Here is a 16,429-nt window from a genome sequence, read left to right as displayed (position 1 = left end):
ACCCTATTATGTTTCGAAGTCAGAGAGACACGAAGTCAGCGCTAAAAGCAGTAAAAACACACACTTAGGAGCATCACAGGCCTCTAAAAACATCACAGGGGGGTCCGGGGGGGAGAGGGGGGTGAGGTCCCCCATTGAAACCAATGGTGGCAAAATTATATCTGAAATTGCTTCGTTTTTTTCTTCTTTATTATTCTTTCCGGTTCCGCCGCCAAAAAAACCCTTAATTACACCCCCTGAACATGCATGAAATTCGCTGAATTTTGGCACGCACGTCCGGTCCGGCGAAAAATTTTATATTTAAAAAAAAAATTTAACGCAAAACTCAACAGCGCCACCTAGCAAGCCAAAAACACGTTTACGTCAATAACTTCCCCGAGGAATGTCCCACCGACATGGGACCAACACCGCTGGATTCGTCTCATCAAGACGAAAAATTCGTACACTCTGACCCCTGACCTAACTCCAACAGGATGTCCACAATTTGGACACAAACGTCCAATTTTTCACCATCGCACCCTCCGAACAAAATCTATCTCCTCCTAAACCGTAAATGGTATCGCTTCCAAACTTTCACACAGTACTCTCCCGACGTTGCTGATTAAAAGTTCAGTAAGAATTTTATATGAATCGCTCGGTTTCCGTTTTATAAGCCGTCAAAGTTGCGACAAAAATTCACGTTATAATGGAAGTCTATGGGGAGAGCGTGTCCTCCCAGGTACATACTGTCAAACAAATGCTTCTCACGTCTATACCATACATTGCACAGCTTCAGAAAACACACCACTGTATTCCTGACAAAAATCCCTAACAAAATTTGGTATTTTGTGTTACTTTTGACCAACGTAGGCCGAGTTATTCAGCTTTTACACACTACATTTCTCTTCATCCTCCACTCTCTCCACTCTAGCACAGATCAAAGAAAGTGCAGCGGGGGAGGGGTTCTTAATGGGCCAGCTGGCAGCTCTGCTCTCAGCTCTGCTCTCAGCTCTGACACAGATGGCAGAGAGCGAGCAGAGAAGGGAGGGGTTCTTAATGGGCCAGCTCTCAGCTCTGCACTCACACTGTGCAGCACACTTAGCCCAGGGGTTAACCCTACTGTTCTCATGGAAACCTCCACTCTGCACCTCTCCACTCTCACACAGGTAACAGAGAGTAGTGGGACAGGTGCATCTACAGCAACAGCTGTCACCTGTGATAGGATAGGGAGAGGCTACCTATTCATAAACTACATGCTCTCAAACACAAAGTACACAAGTCACAAATACACATCACACTGCTTTGGAAATACATCCATCTATCACTCACAAATTCTCCTGCGACATGAGGGTATTACACATCGATTTCTATCAAGACATGTCTTGATGACTTCTGACCATTTCTCTAACTAACTACACATCATCCTCTCCTCTCCACTCAGCCACTGATGAACCACAGTGCCAGACGGGAGGCACTTTGAACATCTCTCACTCTGAAGCCACAGTTTGCCATATACATCTTCTCCAAAAAGAAAAAAAAATTCAGTTGAGCTCATAACACTTCATGTTACAATCACTTTCACTGATCAACACTTGCTATGGATTATGTGTGTGTGGGGGTGGGATAAAGGGTACAAAATCTCATTCTAATCCAAAAATCATGATAATGCTAAATATCTCTCTAATAACAACAATCAAGGACGTTACACCTTTGCACGTTTCATTTTCTGCCCATGTAATAATACTTTATTTGTCCTCTGCACACATCCCTCCTACATTCTATATAGACAGCTAAATCCTAAATCCTCCTCTGCTCTCCACTCTGACACAGACGGCAGAGATTTGTTTACTGTTGTCATGGAAACCACAATTGCAGCTTCTCTGCCCTCATGTACATACTCTCAAACAAACACTTGTAGCTTCTAAACTAAAATACTCACACCTTCAGAAAACACACCATTGAATTCCTGAGAAAAAACTCTACGCACTGATGTCTTTACATTCCACTTTTCACCAACATACGCAGAGTTATGACTGTGTTTCACAGTTAAACTGCCAAATCCTCCTCTGCTCTCCACTCTGACACAGATGGCAGAGAGAGAGCAGAGAAGGGAGGGGCTCTCAAACCCTAGCAACAAGGCTCTGTGAAGTCTCAGCTCTCTCCTCAATGGTCAGATCTGACAGCTCTCTACCAATCAGTTGCTGTGCTGCAATGCACTTCATGACGTGTCATCATGCCACCTCTCTGCCAATCAGTTTCTGTGCCTCAGAGCACTCGGTGACGTCTCCTCATACCAGCTCATAAAAGCCGACTGCTGCGGTCGCCATTTTCTCCTGCTCGTCCAACCGGAGGTGAGTGCTGCTGTCTCTGTTGCATGACTTCTTGTTACTTACGGCCATGTTTCAAATACTCACTTTTGCTTCATTCTGTTAGCGACACGTATTTCCCCTTCTACCATTTACTCCGTAAACGCCGCTACAGCCGCACCTCAGCCATCCTGCCCCACCTTGACAAACTTGCTAGCGCCTCAGGTCTATTTTGCCTCTTCTCCACCGCTAGCTTCAGACCTCTGCCGACTTACCTTACCACCACGAAGTCGCTAGCTTCGAACGTCTGCTGTTTAAACTCACCACCACAAAGCCGCTACCTCTTCAAGTCCGCCACCTCTTCAAGTCCGCCATTTCGCGTCACCGAGAAGAGGCCCCTCGCCTCCGCCATTTCGTGTCGCTGCATGAAATAAACGCCATTTCGCCTCACCGCCAGGAACTGCTACCTAGTCCCTTTTTACTTAATAATTTCACATGACTAACAGCTTCGTATGTTTCTGTATCCATTTAACCATTTTTTATTATTTTATTAAATCATACTTTAGATGTTTTTGAGTTGTTTAATGATTTTCTCTTAATACTGTATAACAGTGAAGCATATTATACATAGTTATATCGTTTCACACTGTCAATCACTACAAATAATTATTACACACGTTCATTAATGCCATCATTTCACATGAATAATAGCTTTATTTAGATTATGTTTATAGGTGTGTATGTATGTTTATAGGTGTGTGTTTATCTGTATATCTTGTATGTCTATATGTGTGTATATACAACAATACTTTGTAACACCGTCATGTCTACCTTACAGATTACCTGCTTGTGACTTGCTGGTCTGCTACATCTCGTATATCAACAACTGCTCTTCCAGACTACTCTCATCTGCAAACTCAACACATACTTGCATACTCACTTCATTTATTCAAACGCATAACTTTTGCATACTTTTACAACTCTTTATTTGGTTCTCTCTCACACACACACACACACACACACACACTACTTTTACACATTGCCCATCTCCTACTGCCAAGGTAAGTTGCACTTCTTTTTTATTACCTCACTTAAGAAGGGAGCACCTCTCCCATTTGTGAGTACAAATAGCATAATATAGTCTCATGCTTTCATTGTGAACGATCAGTCAATATACATTCTCTTTTGTAGATGCCCCGTGCGAAGGCCCACCGGCGTGCCCAGGCGACCAAGCGGAGGATGGCGGAGAGGCAGCCTTGGATCCCTGGGCCACCTATCCCCGAGTTTGTTGCTCGTATGTATTACCTATTCTTTACATACCTTGCCGCTCCCACTTAAACACTTGCCACAAAAAAACATGTCAGCCATGGCCTCACATTCTTTACATCTCATCCAAACAGGGCGCGGTACCGGACGCCGCCACCGCGTGCGGAGATGGCAAACTTCACTCTACACCAACCACTCCGTGAAGCTTGTCACTCCTGCTCAGTCCCCGGGCCAGAAGGTACTGATCTTTTTCATTCTACATTATTGCATGCATCTACGCACTCATCCTTGCTGTCTGTTCTAAACATGTGCTTCTGTGACAGATGGTGTTCGTCCTTGGAGACTCCCACCTGCGTGCCATCGTCGACGGGTTCGTGAGTATGCCGCAAGGTTCTCTCACTTTTGGCTTCTTATCCGTTCCAGGTGGAGCCGCCTCTGACCTCAGGACCGAGGTCATGCATGCTACCCTCCCCTGGACCCCGGACTTGGTGTGCGTGGGGGCCCCCAGCAACAACCTCACAGCCAGCAGGACTGTTGGTGAGGCGGCGTTGGACTTCCGTGCTCTCCTGACCACAGTCAGCAGCCTCTGGCCGACGGTGAGCTTCTGTTTGTTATATACTGTTACTATTATGTCTTCCCTCCTACACAGTCACACTTGTTACTTATGTCATTATTTACAATCATATAACACATTTGTTTCATTTCACCCTTCAAGGTGTTAGTGATGGATTTCCCTCCACGCTTAACCATCGATCCGGCCTTGCAGGATCTGCTACGTCAGGAATACCGCCGTGTCACAGCGCGCATGGGTATGTCACTCTTCACGTCTCCTTGTTACGTCACATTCATACTTTGACGTTCTATTATTTTATGCACATTACACAGTACCATAGATATTTATGCCGTCCACATCTTCCAGGTATCCCATACGTGTCTATGGCGGAGCACCTCCCAGTCCATCGGTTGGAGCTGTGGTGCCACGACGGTGTAAGTACAGCATTATTTTGTTGTTTAGATATGTGGCACGCTTTACCTTCCCTCTCTCCATGCCATGTGACCCTACCCCATTAAAGTCTACTTTATTTTCATGTCTTTCAGGTTCACCTCAGCGACTCCGATGGCATGCCGGTTGTGGTGGACCTGCTGTGGAACGCCGCGGTCCATCAGCTCGCCCCCCCTCCACCACAGCCCACCGTGTCACCCCGCACATCGCCACGTGTGAGGGTGTCTCCCAGGGTGATCGTGACGGGACACGTTCCTGTGCCTCGTCGTCGTGACCCCCGGGAGTGGACCGTCGTTGGACGGGCATGCGCGGTAATGTATTTCACTATTATATTATCCAAATGCACATTTCTTAACAATTTTTCTCATGAACAACATCTAACATATCCTTCCCCTCTTTGCTTTCTGTTTGAAAGACTGGTACACCTCCGGCCCGACGGTCTGCCATCCCGTCCAACCCGGTGTGGTTCAGCAGTGACATGCTGGATGCCATGGAGAAGGTTTCACCTTCTTCTGGCTCCGGCTGCACTGCTGTTCCACCAGCTGGCCAGGTAACTATACCACTCATTACATGTACTTCTTTCAAGCCTACAGTCATATCAGATGTTGTAAACAATAATTCTCTCCTTCCTTCAGCCTTCCCCTGGGCACGGGAAGCGCCAGCGCCATCGTGTTGCCTCAAAGCCCAAAGGAGGAAAGCGACAGGTTGGTATTTGGATCTTTTCTTCCAATAACTGCAATATAACTTATACCTGCATTTTGACTCTAAACTAAATCCACTTATTTTGTACTGACTCTCCTTTGCTTTATTTAGGTGCTGGCAACACCACCTGCCCATCTGACCGTGTCCGCCTCCAAGCCCCGTCCAGCAGCGCAGCAGGTTCGCCTTGCTTTAATTACAAACAGTTTACTTCTTGTGGCTCATTCAAATCACCAACATTTCCTCTCCTACTTCATTCACATTTAACATCGTCTTTTCATCTTCTATCAGGTGGAGGCGGCAGCCAAGGCGTGCGTGGAGGAGTCTGCGGTGCCACTGACTGCTGCCGTGGTGCCAGAGGGTCAGAGGAGGGAGGTTGCCGCAGCTTGCCCGGCCTTGCTGACGGAACCGACTGTCCAGGAGCTGACCCAGATGACACACACGCCCAGCAAAGCTAAGTCTGATCTTTTCACTTTTCCTGATGTTAAAGCAGCTCTGGTAGATTCCAACAGCAATGATGTGACAGTGGTGGCTCCTAATAGTAGAGGGATTAAGGTAGTTAAAGTTCTGAGGGGCTCATTTCACCAGGGACATGAGCAGTTTAAGTATGGAGGACTGCAGTGTATGGCTATTGCTTTGGTCAGCTTAGCCAAACACACTTTCAGCAGTGTGTTCTCCTGGAAAAGGTGTGATGTAGATCGTGTCTTAATTGAAGGTGATGAGTTATACACCTTCCTGCGTGACAGTGGCTCTTTTACACATCCCTCAAATCTGCTATCTATTCCTGACCTTCCACAGCACTTGGAAGTTGATGGACAGATATGCAGTTTCCATTTTGGGGATGTGCTGTTAGGTGAAGTTGGTGTGACTGGAGGTGAACTGGTGGACTTTGGTGTCTTCATCAGTCTGCGTGATGGACTGGCCAGGATCTTCAGTGAGTACAGCACATGTCTTATGACACTGTGTGGCAACACCACTTCGATCATCCATCAGGATGGACAGTTTGCTGTTGTCGACAGTCACTCCCGTAATTATAGTGGCTTGTCACATTGCCGTGGTACCAGTGTGGTTCTGCATTTTGCTTGTATTGATGACCTGCACCACTACATCTGCTGTTTGGCTGAGAGTCTCAGTTCAAACCAGAAACTTTTCGAACTCTGTGGTGTTGTTGTGTGTCCGGCTGTAAATGCAGTTCCATCTGGAGAGAGCTGTATGATTGAGTCCAGTAAAGCTACACAGTCTACTATTATTAAGAAAGTACATGATGACTGCAACATATCCGACGGTGTTGTTACTCTACCTACAAGTGTGGCCATGTCTAACATTGCTGAACAGACTCCATCTTGTAATGTCAGTGCTGCGTTACACAAAGAACCACATGGTACTCATGGCACAAAGCGTTCAATTTCTCCTGGCACCCATGTGTCAAAGAAATTAAAGACTCTTGAAGACTGTATGCTTAGCACAGATGTAGAAATTAGCGCTGTCACTAATGACACGCTGCTGTTTTGTCCTCTTGGTGTGCGCAAGTGTCAGGTTTTATGTCAGAAGTTAAACATTGACTTTGACAAGTTCAATCCTCCACTCTCCACAGAAGTTGGATTGATCGGTCCTCCATGTAAGAATGAGAGGATCGTTGCTGATGGGAACTGCTTCTTCAGAGCCATCTCTCAGGCAGTGAGTGGCTCACAGAAGCACCATCGCAAGATTAGATCAGCTGTTTGTAAAGAGCTGGAGAGAAATGCTCAGAAATATGTCTCTTTTCTGAGAAGACAGTATTTGTCTGTGTCACAGTACCTCCAGCAGTCCAGGATGAAATATGTGAACACTTGGGCCACAGAGGTGGAAATACAGGTCACAGCAGATTTGTTAGGAGTTAGTGTTTGTACGTTTGTGGATGGACGTTGGATTAAGTATAGAAGTGCTGGTGACCTTTTCTCTCCACAATGCATTTATGTGGAGAACATCCTGGACAGGCATTTTGAGAATGTGGTCTGTGTGTCTAAGCCTGGACAACAGACATGTTATGGTTGTTGTAAACTTGTGGATGTGCCAACTTACACCTTGAGGACAAAGTTGCAAGTTCCTACTGACTGTGACACGGAACATGTAGGATGTCATTTCCCTTTCGTTGTTTCTGACAAAGGTCTTGATACTGATCAGTTTCTGCAAGTGAATACTGAGTCCAAAGTTACTGTCGACGCTGGGAGGTCTAAATATTTGAAACTCAAAAAAAAAAAACAGGACAAATTGAATAAATTGACGAGGGAGAAACATCTTTTGACTTACAAAAACATGTATTGGCAAAATGCTCTCTACAGAGAGAGGAAAAAACTACAAAAGCTCAATAAATATCACACGCATTTAGCATATAAACAGAGTGTTAAAGTAAAGAGTAGACTCAATTACCAACAGAATCCCCAGCATAGAGAAAAGGTTAAAACTAGAAGTAAAGCTCTAAGTATAGTCAAATATCAACAAAACATCCAGTACAGACTCAGTGTGATAGCCAAGAGTATAGAAAAATATAGAGACAATCTCCAACATAGACAAAATTTAAAATCCAGAAGCGCTGTTAAATATAGACATAACACCAAACATAGACAGAATGTTAAAGCCAGAAGTGTTGTCAAATATAGAGATGACATCAAGCATAGGCAGAGCGTTAAAGCCAGAAGTGTTGTCAAATATAGAGACGACATCAAGCATCAACAAAAAATTATATCCAAACAGAAGACATTTATAACAAAAAAGTATCATGGCAGTTCCGAATTTAAGAGAAAAGTTATTGCCACTGTTAAATTACATAGGACAAAAAGAGCTGAAAAGTATCGAGACTTTGACTTTGTCATGGAACAATTCTTGGAAAAGGTTAGAGACGGCCCTGAGTTCATCTGTTGTGTGTGTCATCGGTTGTTGTTCAGAACTCAGGTGCTGGGTTGTAGCTATGAAATGTACGCTGGAAATTCTGCTAGAGTTGCCGTTGCTAACCGATGCATAAGTGACACGTATTTGCATAGGTGTGGTAGTGATTGTGTTGTGCCTTGTGGGTTGGCAGCTTGTAGAGGGGAACTTTGGATCTGCCATACGTGTCACAGTAAAATTTCCAAAGGGCAGATTCCAGCTGAGTGTTGGGTCAATAACCTGACACCAGATCCCATTCCGCCGGAACTGGGATGCTTAAATAGCTTGGAGCAACACTTGATTGCGCTGCATATTCCGTTCATGAAATTGTTGGCATTGCCTAAAGGGGGGCAGAACGGAGTACATGGGCCGGTAACATGCGTTCCGGCTAATGTCGTGCAGACAACCAATGTGTTGCCTAGGACTAGCGTGGAAGGGTCCATGATGCAGGTCAAACTTAAACGCAAGTTGACCTACAAGGGACATTATCGATATCAGTTTGTCGACAGTACACGAGTAAGACAGGCGCTGCACTTTTTAAAAAGGAATAATCCTTTTTACCAGAACATTGACTTCAATGAGGATTGGGTCAATGACTTTTGTCGCCAGGACGATGGCGAGACTGAGGAGGTTCAGTCTGACGGTGAGGACGGAGCTGTCGTAGATGGGGCAGAGTCTTGTGAGCAGAAGCAGGTTGTTTCAGAGGGTGCGGTGACAGCTCCGTCAGGTGGTCAAGACGACGTGATAGATGATTCAACAGAAATAATTCAAGATGAACTGTTGCATGACAGACAGCAGCACTGCATGTTTCAGGACACTTGTCTTATGCCTGTTGATATTGGTCAGGAAGCATTAGACCAGTATTTCGAGGACATAATCAACGTGGCGCCTGCGGAAGGGAATAGTCCAGTTAGGCTGCTTTCTGACCACACGAACGAGGCCAAGTGTTTCCCCGTCTTGTTTCCTCTGGGTAGGAAAACATTTCACGACGGGCGCTCGCAAGCGTTGACATTGACGCGGTACTTCAACAACCGGATTATGCATGCGGATGGCCGCTATTCCGGCAACGTTGAGTACATTTTCTTCAGTCAGTACATGTCTGAGACTGAGCAAGTGTCCTCGAAAGTTTCCGTGGCAGGGCGTAAGGGTAGGGCAGGTCACAAGTCCCAGAAGGTTAGCGCAGCGATGCTGATGAACGAGGACACTTTGAAGCAGATGTTGCAGGTCGACGAGGGCTTCAGATTTCTGAAGCCCATTCGAGGAACGCCTGCCTTTTGGCAGTCGGTTCAGAAGGACCTGTTAGCATGCGTCCGTCAGTTGGGGATTCCGACGTGGTTCTGTTCGTTTTCGTCTGCTGATCTGCGCTGGCAGAATCTCCTGACCAGTATCCTGAAGCAGGAGGGCAGAACGCAGACGGTGGAGGATTTGGAGTGGGCAGACAGGTGCGAGCTGTTGCGGAGGAACCCCGTGACAGCCGCGAGGATGTTTGATTACAGGTGGCATTGCTTTTTGAATGAGGTTCTCAAGTCTCCTTCACAACCGATTGGCAAAATCACAGATTACTTTTATCGAGTAGAATTTCAGCAGCGCGGCTCCCCTCATGTCCACTGTCTGTTTTGGATTGAGGGGGCTCCCCAAATTGATAAGAACACAGATGAGGAAGTGGTGGCATTTATTGACCAATATGTCACCTGCGACTTAAACCCTGACGATGACACGTTATCGGCTATCGTGGCATCGGTTCAAGCCCACTCCAGGCGACACACCAAATCCTGTCTGAAACACGGAACGTGTCGCTTCCATTTCCCAAAAGTTGTTTCGGCACGAACTTTTGTTTGTAAAACGGAAATTAAAACCTGTACCTGTGATCCGAAGGCAAGAGAGAATCCTCAGTCAACAAGCGTGCCGGTCTGTAATTGTTTTCAAGACACGAATCCCATTAATAAGGAGACGGCACACGCCATTTTGAAAGCCGTGAAGAAGGCTGTTAAAAAAGCGGACGCAGGAGAAGTGGCCTACGCTAGCGTGGACCACTTGTTCCAGACTCTGGGCATTAATCAGGACATTTTTGAGCTGGCTTATAAGCGCCTGCACACAAAGACTAGGGTAGTCTATAAAAGAGGGGTAAAGGACGTCTGGGTGAACCAGTACAATAAGAAATTGTTGAAGTGCTGGAATGCTAACATGGACATTAGCTTTGTCACCGATGCCTATGCAGTAATCATTTATATCATTTCGTATATAACCAAAGCCGAGAGAGAAATTGGGCTTTTATTGGCCAACGCACAAAAAGAAGCATCCAAACAATCAAATCTCTCTGCTAGAGAGGCTTTGAAAAAATTAGGAAGTGTGTATTTGCACAACAGGGACGTTTGTGCCCAGGAGTCGGTGTACAGGCTAACGAACATGCATCTGAGGGAGTGTTCCAGGAAGGTCGTTTTTGTGCCGACGGGGGCAAATGTAGTTAGAATGAGTTTACCCCTCAGTGTGTTGAGGCAGAAAGCTGCTTGTGGTGACATGAGGTCAGAGGATATGTGGATGCCGAATATAGTCGATAGGTATAGGAGCAGGCCAGATGACCAGGTTTTTGACGACATGTGTATGGCTACGTTTGCGTCTGAGTATCGTCTTCTCAGCAAGAATGAAAAGTCCAAGAACATGATTCAACTGAAGAATGGACTTGGCTTCATCTCGAGGAGAACGCGGTCTCAGTTCGCTGTTGTGCGCTACATGCGGTTTGATTTAGAAAAGCAAGAGGAAGCACACTATCAGAGTCTGCTTCAGATGTATCTCCATTACAGAATTGACGCAGATCTGAAACCTGAGGGGTTTCATCTGTTCAGTCAGTTCTATAAGGATGGAGAGGTTAGGTTCAGGGACGGTTCGATGAAGTCGGTTCAAAGCGTCGTCGATGAGAACAGGGCCAGGTTTGAGGTCGATTGTCCTGAGTTGGATCACGCTGAGGAGATTGCTCAGCAAGGTCAGGTCGATGAGGATGTTTGGGGGGAGCTCTGTCCTGAGCTGGAAGCGGAACGCCTCGAGTGTTTAGAGGAGATGAAAGAGCAAAGGCAAGGCGAAAATGCTGATGAGCATTTGGCCGACGCCTTACAAAATGTTCCCGATTTGGCGGCTGCCAAACCAAAAACAGATGTGTTTTTGGAGAGGAACAGGAGCATTTTGCCCAGAAGTGACGGCTTGGCCTTAGTTAGGTCTCTGAACGAGACGCAAATGGCTGTCTTCAACAAAGTTAGACAGTGGTGTCTGCAGAAGGCCATGGGTAAGAACCCAGAGCCTCTGCATGTGTTTTTGACAGGCGGTGCAGGGACGGGGAAAAGTCACTTAATTAGGGCCATTCAGTACGAGGCCGGGAGACTGCTGGCAACACTTTGTCATCAACCAGATAGCATTTCGGTTCTGTTAATGGCCTCCACGGGCATAGCTGCATACACTTTAAATGCAGCAACAATTCATCACTCGCTGAGTATTGGCACACACTCCAGCTTGCCTTACACACCCTTGGGAGAAGACAAACTGAACTCTCTAAGGGCCACATTTAGAGACCTCCAAATTGTCATCATTGATGAGATTAGCATGGTTGATCACAATCTGTTGGCATACGTTCACGGCAGGTTGAGGCAGCTAAAACAGACCGGTGACTTTTCCCCATTTGGTAATGTTAGCGTCATAGCCGTCGGTGACTTCTACCAGTTGCCTCCCGTTAAAGGGAAGCCGCTGTACGCTGGTCAGGTTGGTGTGGACCTGTGGTGCCACTTTAGCGTGGTGGAGCTGACTACTGTCGTCAGACAGAAGGACAGCTCCTTTGCTGAGATGTTGAACAGGCTTCGGGTGCGTTCCAAGAAAACCCCCATGTTAGACGGCGACGTCCAAATTTTGAAATCGCGAGAGACAGGGGAAGATAGCTCGGCCTTGCATATTTTCACCACAAATGTGCAAGTGGAAGAATTTAATTTGAACCAGTTGTTCCGCACGTGCCCAGATTATGTTGAAATTGACTCTAAAGACTTTACGCCGAACCGCAAAACCGGCAAATTGGAACCTGGAATCATTAGCAAGGGGCAGGGCACGTGTTTGGAATCTAAATTGTGTTTGGCCAAAAACGCCAGGGTTATGCTCTGTCGTAACGTCGACGTCCAGGACGGTCTGGTCAATGGCGCGTGTGGCACTGTCAGCTACATTGAATTTGGCCCCGACCCCACATTTCCTCTGAGAATTTACGTCAAGTTCGATGACGACAACATTGGCAGACAGAGGAGGACAGAGCGTCCACACGCAGCAGTAGAATACAGGCATTCTACTGCTATTGAACCAGACAGGGAGAAGACCAGGAAGCGCGGTTGTGTGCGGGTGCAGTTTCCCCTCAGGCTAGCGTGGGCTTGTACAGTCCACAAAGTACAGGGGTTGACTGTAGACCAGGCTGTTGTCAGTTTAAAGAAGGTATTTGCACCTGGGCAGGCGTATGTAGCTCTCAGTCGTGTTAGGGCCTTGTCGGGACTGATCATCAAGGACTTTGAAGAAAAGGCCATTTACTGCAAGGACACCATTAAGGAGGCCATGGCTAGCATGCCTCCATTTTTGATTGAGCAGCCTTCATCAAATACACAGTTCGCGGTGTATTTGATGAACGTACAAAGTTTAAGTCGCCACCTGCTAGACTTGGTGTCCTGCACGCAGCATTTGCAGCTTAACTGCATTGCTGTCACAGAAACATGGCTCACTGCACAGTCCTCATTGGACTGTGTGCAAATCTCTGGCTACGATTTCCACAGTCGTCCTCGGTCTCTGTGTTACAGCGCCGCTGACCCCACATTCTCCAAATTCCAGCAGTTAGAACGCGGTGGCGTCGGCCTGTATAGTTTAGCCCATTCGGACGTCGACATTCTGCAGGTACCCGATTTCAATCTGGAGTGCTTGGTGTGCCTGCACAAAAAATTGAGCATTTCCCTGGCCGTCATTTACCGTCCACCAGCGTATCCAAATTTGCTGTTCAAAGGCAATGTGGGGAGGTTGCTTGACTGGTTAACTCCGACAAGTAACACTGTTGTAGTCATGGGAGACTTTAACGAGAACATTTTGAAAGGGTCATCAATTTGTAAATTTATGGAAGAAAAGGGGTTCACCCAACACGTGACACAAGAGACCACAGAAAAGGGGACGCTAATTGACCACGTTTACGTTAAAACGTCACAGTACGACGTGGAATGTGCAGTCTGGCCAGCCTACTTCAGCGATCACGAAGGGATCCTGTGTAGGTTTTCTGTTTCAGATGATCAGGGGGAGTTAGATGACCTCGCCAGTTTGTTTAGCTTGGGTGACTTTGAGGATTTCCAGGGCGATTCTGACCACCAGGATGACTGAGTGTCAAAGCTACATGGCTGTCCCAGGTCAAATACTAGCCTCATGTCAGCTCAGTTGGCTCTGTGTGTGCTGGTAGGACAAGTTGACTCGGACCTGTTGTTGATAGGAAGCCTGGCATGACTGTTGGCATTTGTTAGTATAGAAAGTCCCACTCCACCTCTCTGTGCCCTTTTTAATCTTTTTAACTTTTTTAACCTTTTTAACTTTGGCTATTTATTCTGTGCATGTCTTGACATGCACGGTTTTTAAGGTATTTATTCATGTATTTATTAACTTATTCCACTGTCACGCACTGCACTTACTGCAGTTTTGTAGTGACTATGAGTTGGTAGTTTAGCTCCACGAATCATGGTTCCACTCGTGCTGCGTGACAATCATGGGTCACAGCACGTTGTTGTAGTTGTTATTTATAGTTGTTGTTGGTCATTTATAGTTGTTGTGAGTCACTGTCTGTCACATTATTGCTGTTGGTCTCTTATGAATGTTTTATAAATGTATTCTGTATGTATTTTTGCCTGTTGTCTCTCCTCTCAGCCCCCTCCCTCTTTGTCTCTCTCTCTCTCTCTGTATCTCTCCTCTTCTCCCACTGCCCCCGCCCCTCACCCCCAAGTCTATCTCCCCTCTCCACCCCAGCCCCATCTCTCTCCCTCTCCCTTTCAACCCCAACCGGTCCAGGCAGGTGGCCGCCCACTTTGAGCCTGGTTCTGCCTGAGGTTTCTTCCTGTAAAAGGGAGTTTTTCCTCACCACCGTCGCCAAGTGCTTGCTCATGTGGGAATGTTGGGTTTCTTTCACTAAACTTGTAAATAGTTTGTTCATTGAACCCCAACGGGGAGAAATTTCATTTCAGTTCTAAATTACTTTCATTATGTTCACTGTATGTTCTAAATGCATTTTTATTTGACTTCAGATTTATAATTTCCATTTTGTTACACATGCAGTGACTGTCTCTAATTGACCTTTTGTTCAAACTAATCAGTAAATAAATTCCCATGTTCACCACAGCTGATGTCTGTCTTTTATTGTCACAATAACTGTACATGGACAATGAATGTTGAACTTTCTAATCCAGTCAAATGTCCTGTTTTCAATGCTGTATTTTGCCACATTCATGCTTGATGATATTCAGCAACTTAACTGGAAGAACCACAGTAAAGTGACAGCCAACAGGTAGCACAGACAATGATGAACACAAGGGTCAATATGAAGCTGTCACATCTGCAGTCACACTTTGGGTCCAACTGGAGCTTCTACCTCCTCAACTTCAACTCTCACCACTTTGATACCAACATGGATGGAGGAGCACTTCTCCATCACCCTGGGATTGATGATGTCATTCAACACCTTCACTAGGAGAAGCACATCAAACTTAGACAAAGGTAGGACAGAAGATGACAGGCAGACGGATCAATGCTGTCAGCTCAGCACTTGGAGTCACAACTGAAAAAGATGGTCTAAAATATTACTATTGGCCAACATATGGAGAGTTAATGACTGTTTTTAACAGTAAAACTGGCAGAATCCTCCTCTGCCCTTCAGTCTAAAAAAGATGGTAGAGATTTGTTATCTGTTGTCATGGAAACCAAAAGGCAGCTTCTCTGCCCTCATGTACATACTCTCAAACAAACACTTGTAGCTTCTAAACTAAAACACTCACACCTTCAGAAAACACACCATTGAATTCCTGACAAAAAACTCTACGCACTGATGTCTTTACTTTCAACTTTTGACCCACATATGCTGAGTTATGACTGTGTTTCACAGTTAAACTGCCAAATCCTCCTCTGCTCTCAGCTCTGACACAGATGGCAGAGAGCGAGCAGAGAAGGGAGGGGCTCTTAAAGGGCCGGCTCTCAGCTCTGCACTCACACTGTGCAGCGCACTGAGGCTCGTATCTCCTAAACTACAAGGCCTAGGGATTTGCCGATGACACCGTTGGATTCGGGCCGGCGATCCGGCCGCGGTTAGGCGGGGGCTCAGGCCCTAACAACGCTGCTTGCAGCTTTAATTATTATTATTATTATTCTTTCTTTTTCCGCCGCCACTTTAACGCTTAATTTGACCCCCTGAACATGCATGAAATTCGCTGAAATTTTGCAAACACGTCCGGTCTGGCAAAAAATTTTATATTTAAAAAAAAAATTTCGCAAAAACTCAATAGCGCCACCTAGGGAGCCAAAAAACTCGCAAAAAATTGGGAGCCCTATAACTGCTAACACGAATGTCCCACAGACATGGGACCAACACCGTTGGAATCGTCTCAGCAAGACGAACAATTCATACACTCTGACCTCTCACCTATCTACAACACAATGTCCACAAATTGGACAAAACTGTCAAAATTTAGACTTTTTTTACTCCCGAACAAAATCTATCTCCTCCTAAACCGTAAATGGCATCGCTTCCAAACTTTCACACATTACTCTCCCAACTGTGCTGATTAAAAGTTCAGTAAGAATAATATACTACGCGCTCGGTTTGGATTTTATAAGCCGTCAAAGTCGGGGAGACACGTTTCACGCTTACAATGGAAGTCAATGGGGTGGCCGTGTCCTCTCATGGTACATACTCTCGAACAAACGCTTGTCACGTCTACACTGAAACTCTCACAGCTTCACAAAACACACCACTGGATTCCTCAGAAAAATCTCTACAAAAATATGGAATTATATTCCACTTCCAAGCAACAAATGCAGAGTTATTTACTTTTCACACACTAAAAATGTGCATTTTTTAGCTGCTCTCCACTCCTGCACAGATGGCAGAGATTTGTTTACTGTAGTCATGGAAACCACAATTGGAGGGTCTCTGCCCTCATGTACATACTCTCAAACAAACACTTGTAGCTTCTAAACTAAAACACTCACACCTTCAGAAAACACACCATTGAATTCCTGA

General features: G+C 45.9%; 1 protein-coding gene across 1 annotated transcript; it reads left to right on the top strand.

Moving 5' to 3' along the window:
• Positions 1-4,475: 4,475 nt before the first annotated feature.
• Positions 4,476-14,145, top strand: LOC147270225 (uncharacterized). The gene is made up of 6 exons (XM_086210773.1): positions 4,476-4,538; positions 4,650-4,865; positions 4,970-5,104; positions 5,190-5,258; positions 5,368-5,433; positions 5,545-14,145. The coding sequence occupies exons 1-6, from the start codon at positions 4,488-4,490 to the stop codon at positions 13,531-13,533; spliced, it is 8,526 nt and encodes a 2,841-aa protein (XP_086066899.1). The 5' UTR covers positions 4,476-4,487; the 3' UTR covers positions 13,534-14,145.
• The last annotated feature ends 2,284 nt before the right edge of the window (positions 14,146-16,429 follow it).

Source organism: Aulostomus chinensis, chromosome 1 (assembly GCF_037954235.1).
Source record: "Aulostomus chinensis isolate RoL2024-O1b breed Wild chromosome 1, RoL_Achi_v1.0, whole genome shotgun sequence".
NCBI lineage: Eukaryota > Metazoa > Chordata > Actinopteri > Syngnathiformes > Aulostomidae > Aulostomus > Aulostomus chinensis.
This window is presented reverse-complemented; position numbering and strand designations above follow the sequence as displayed.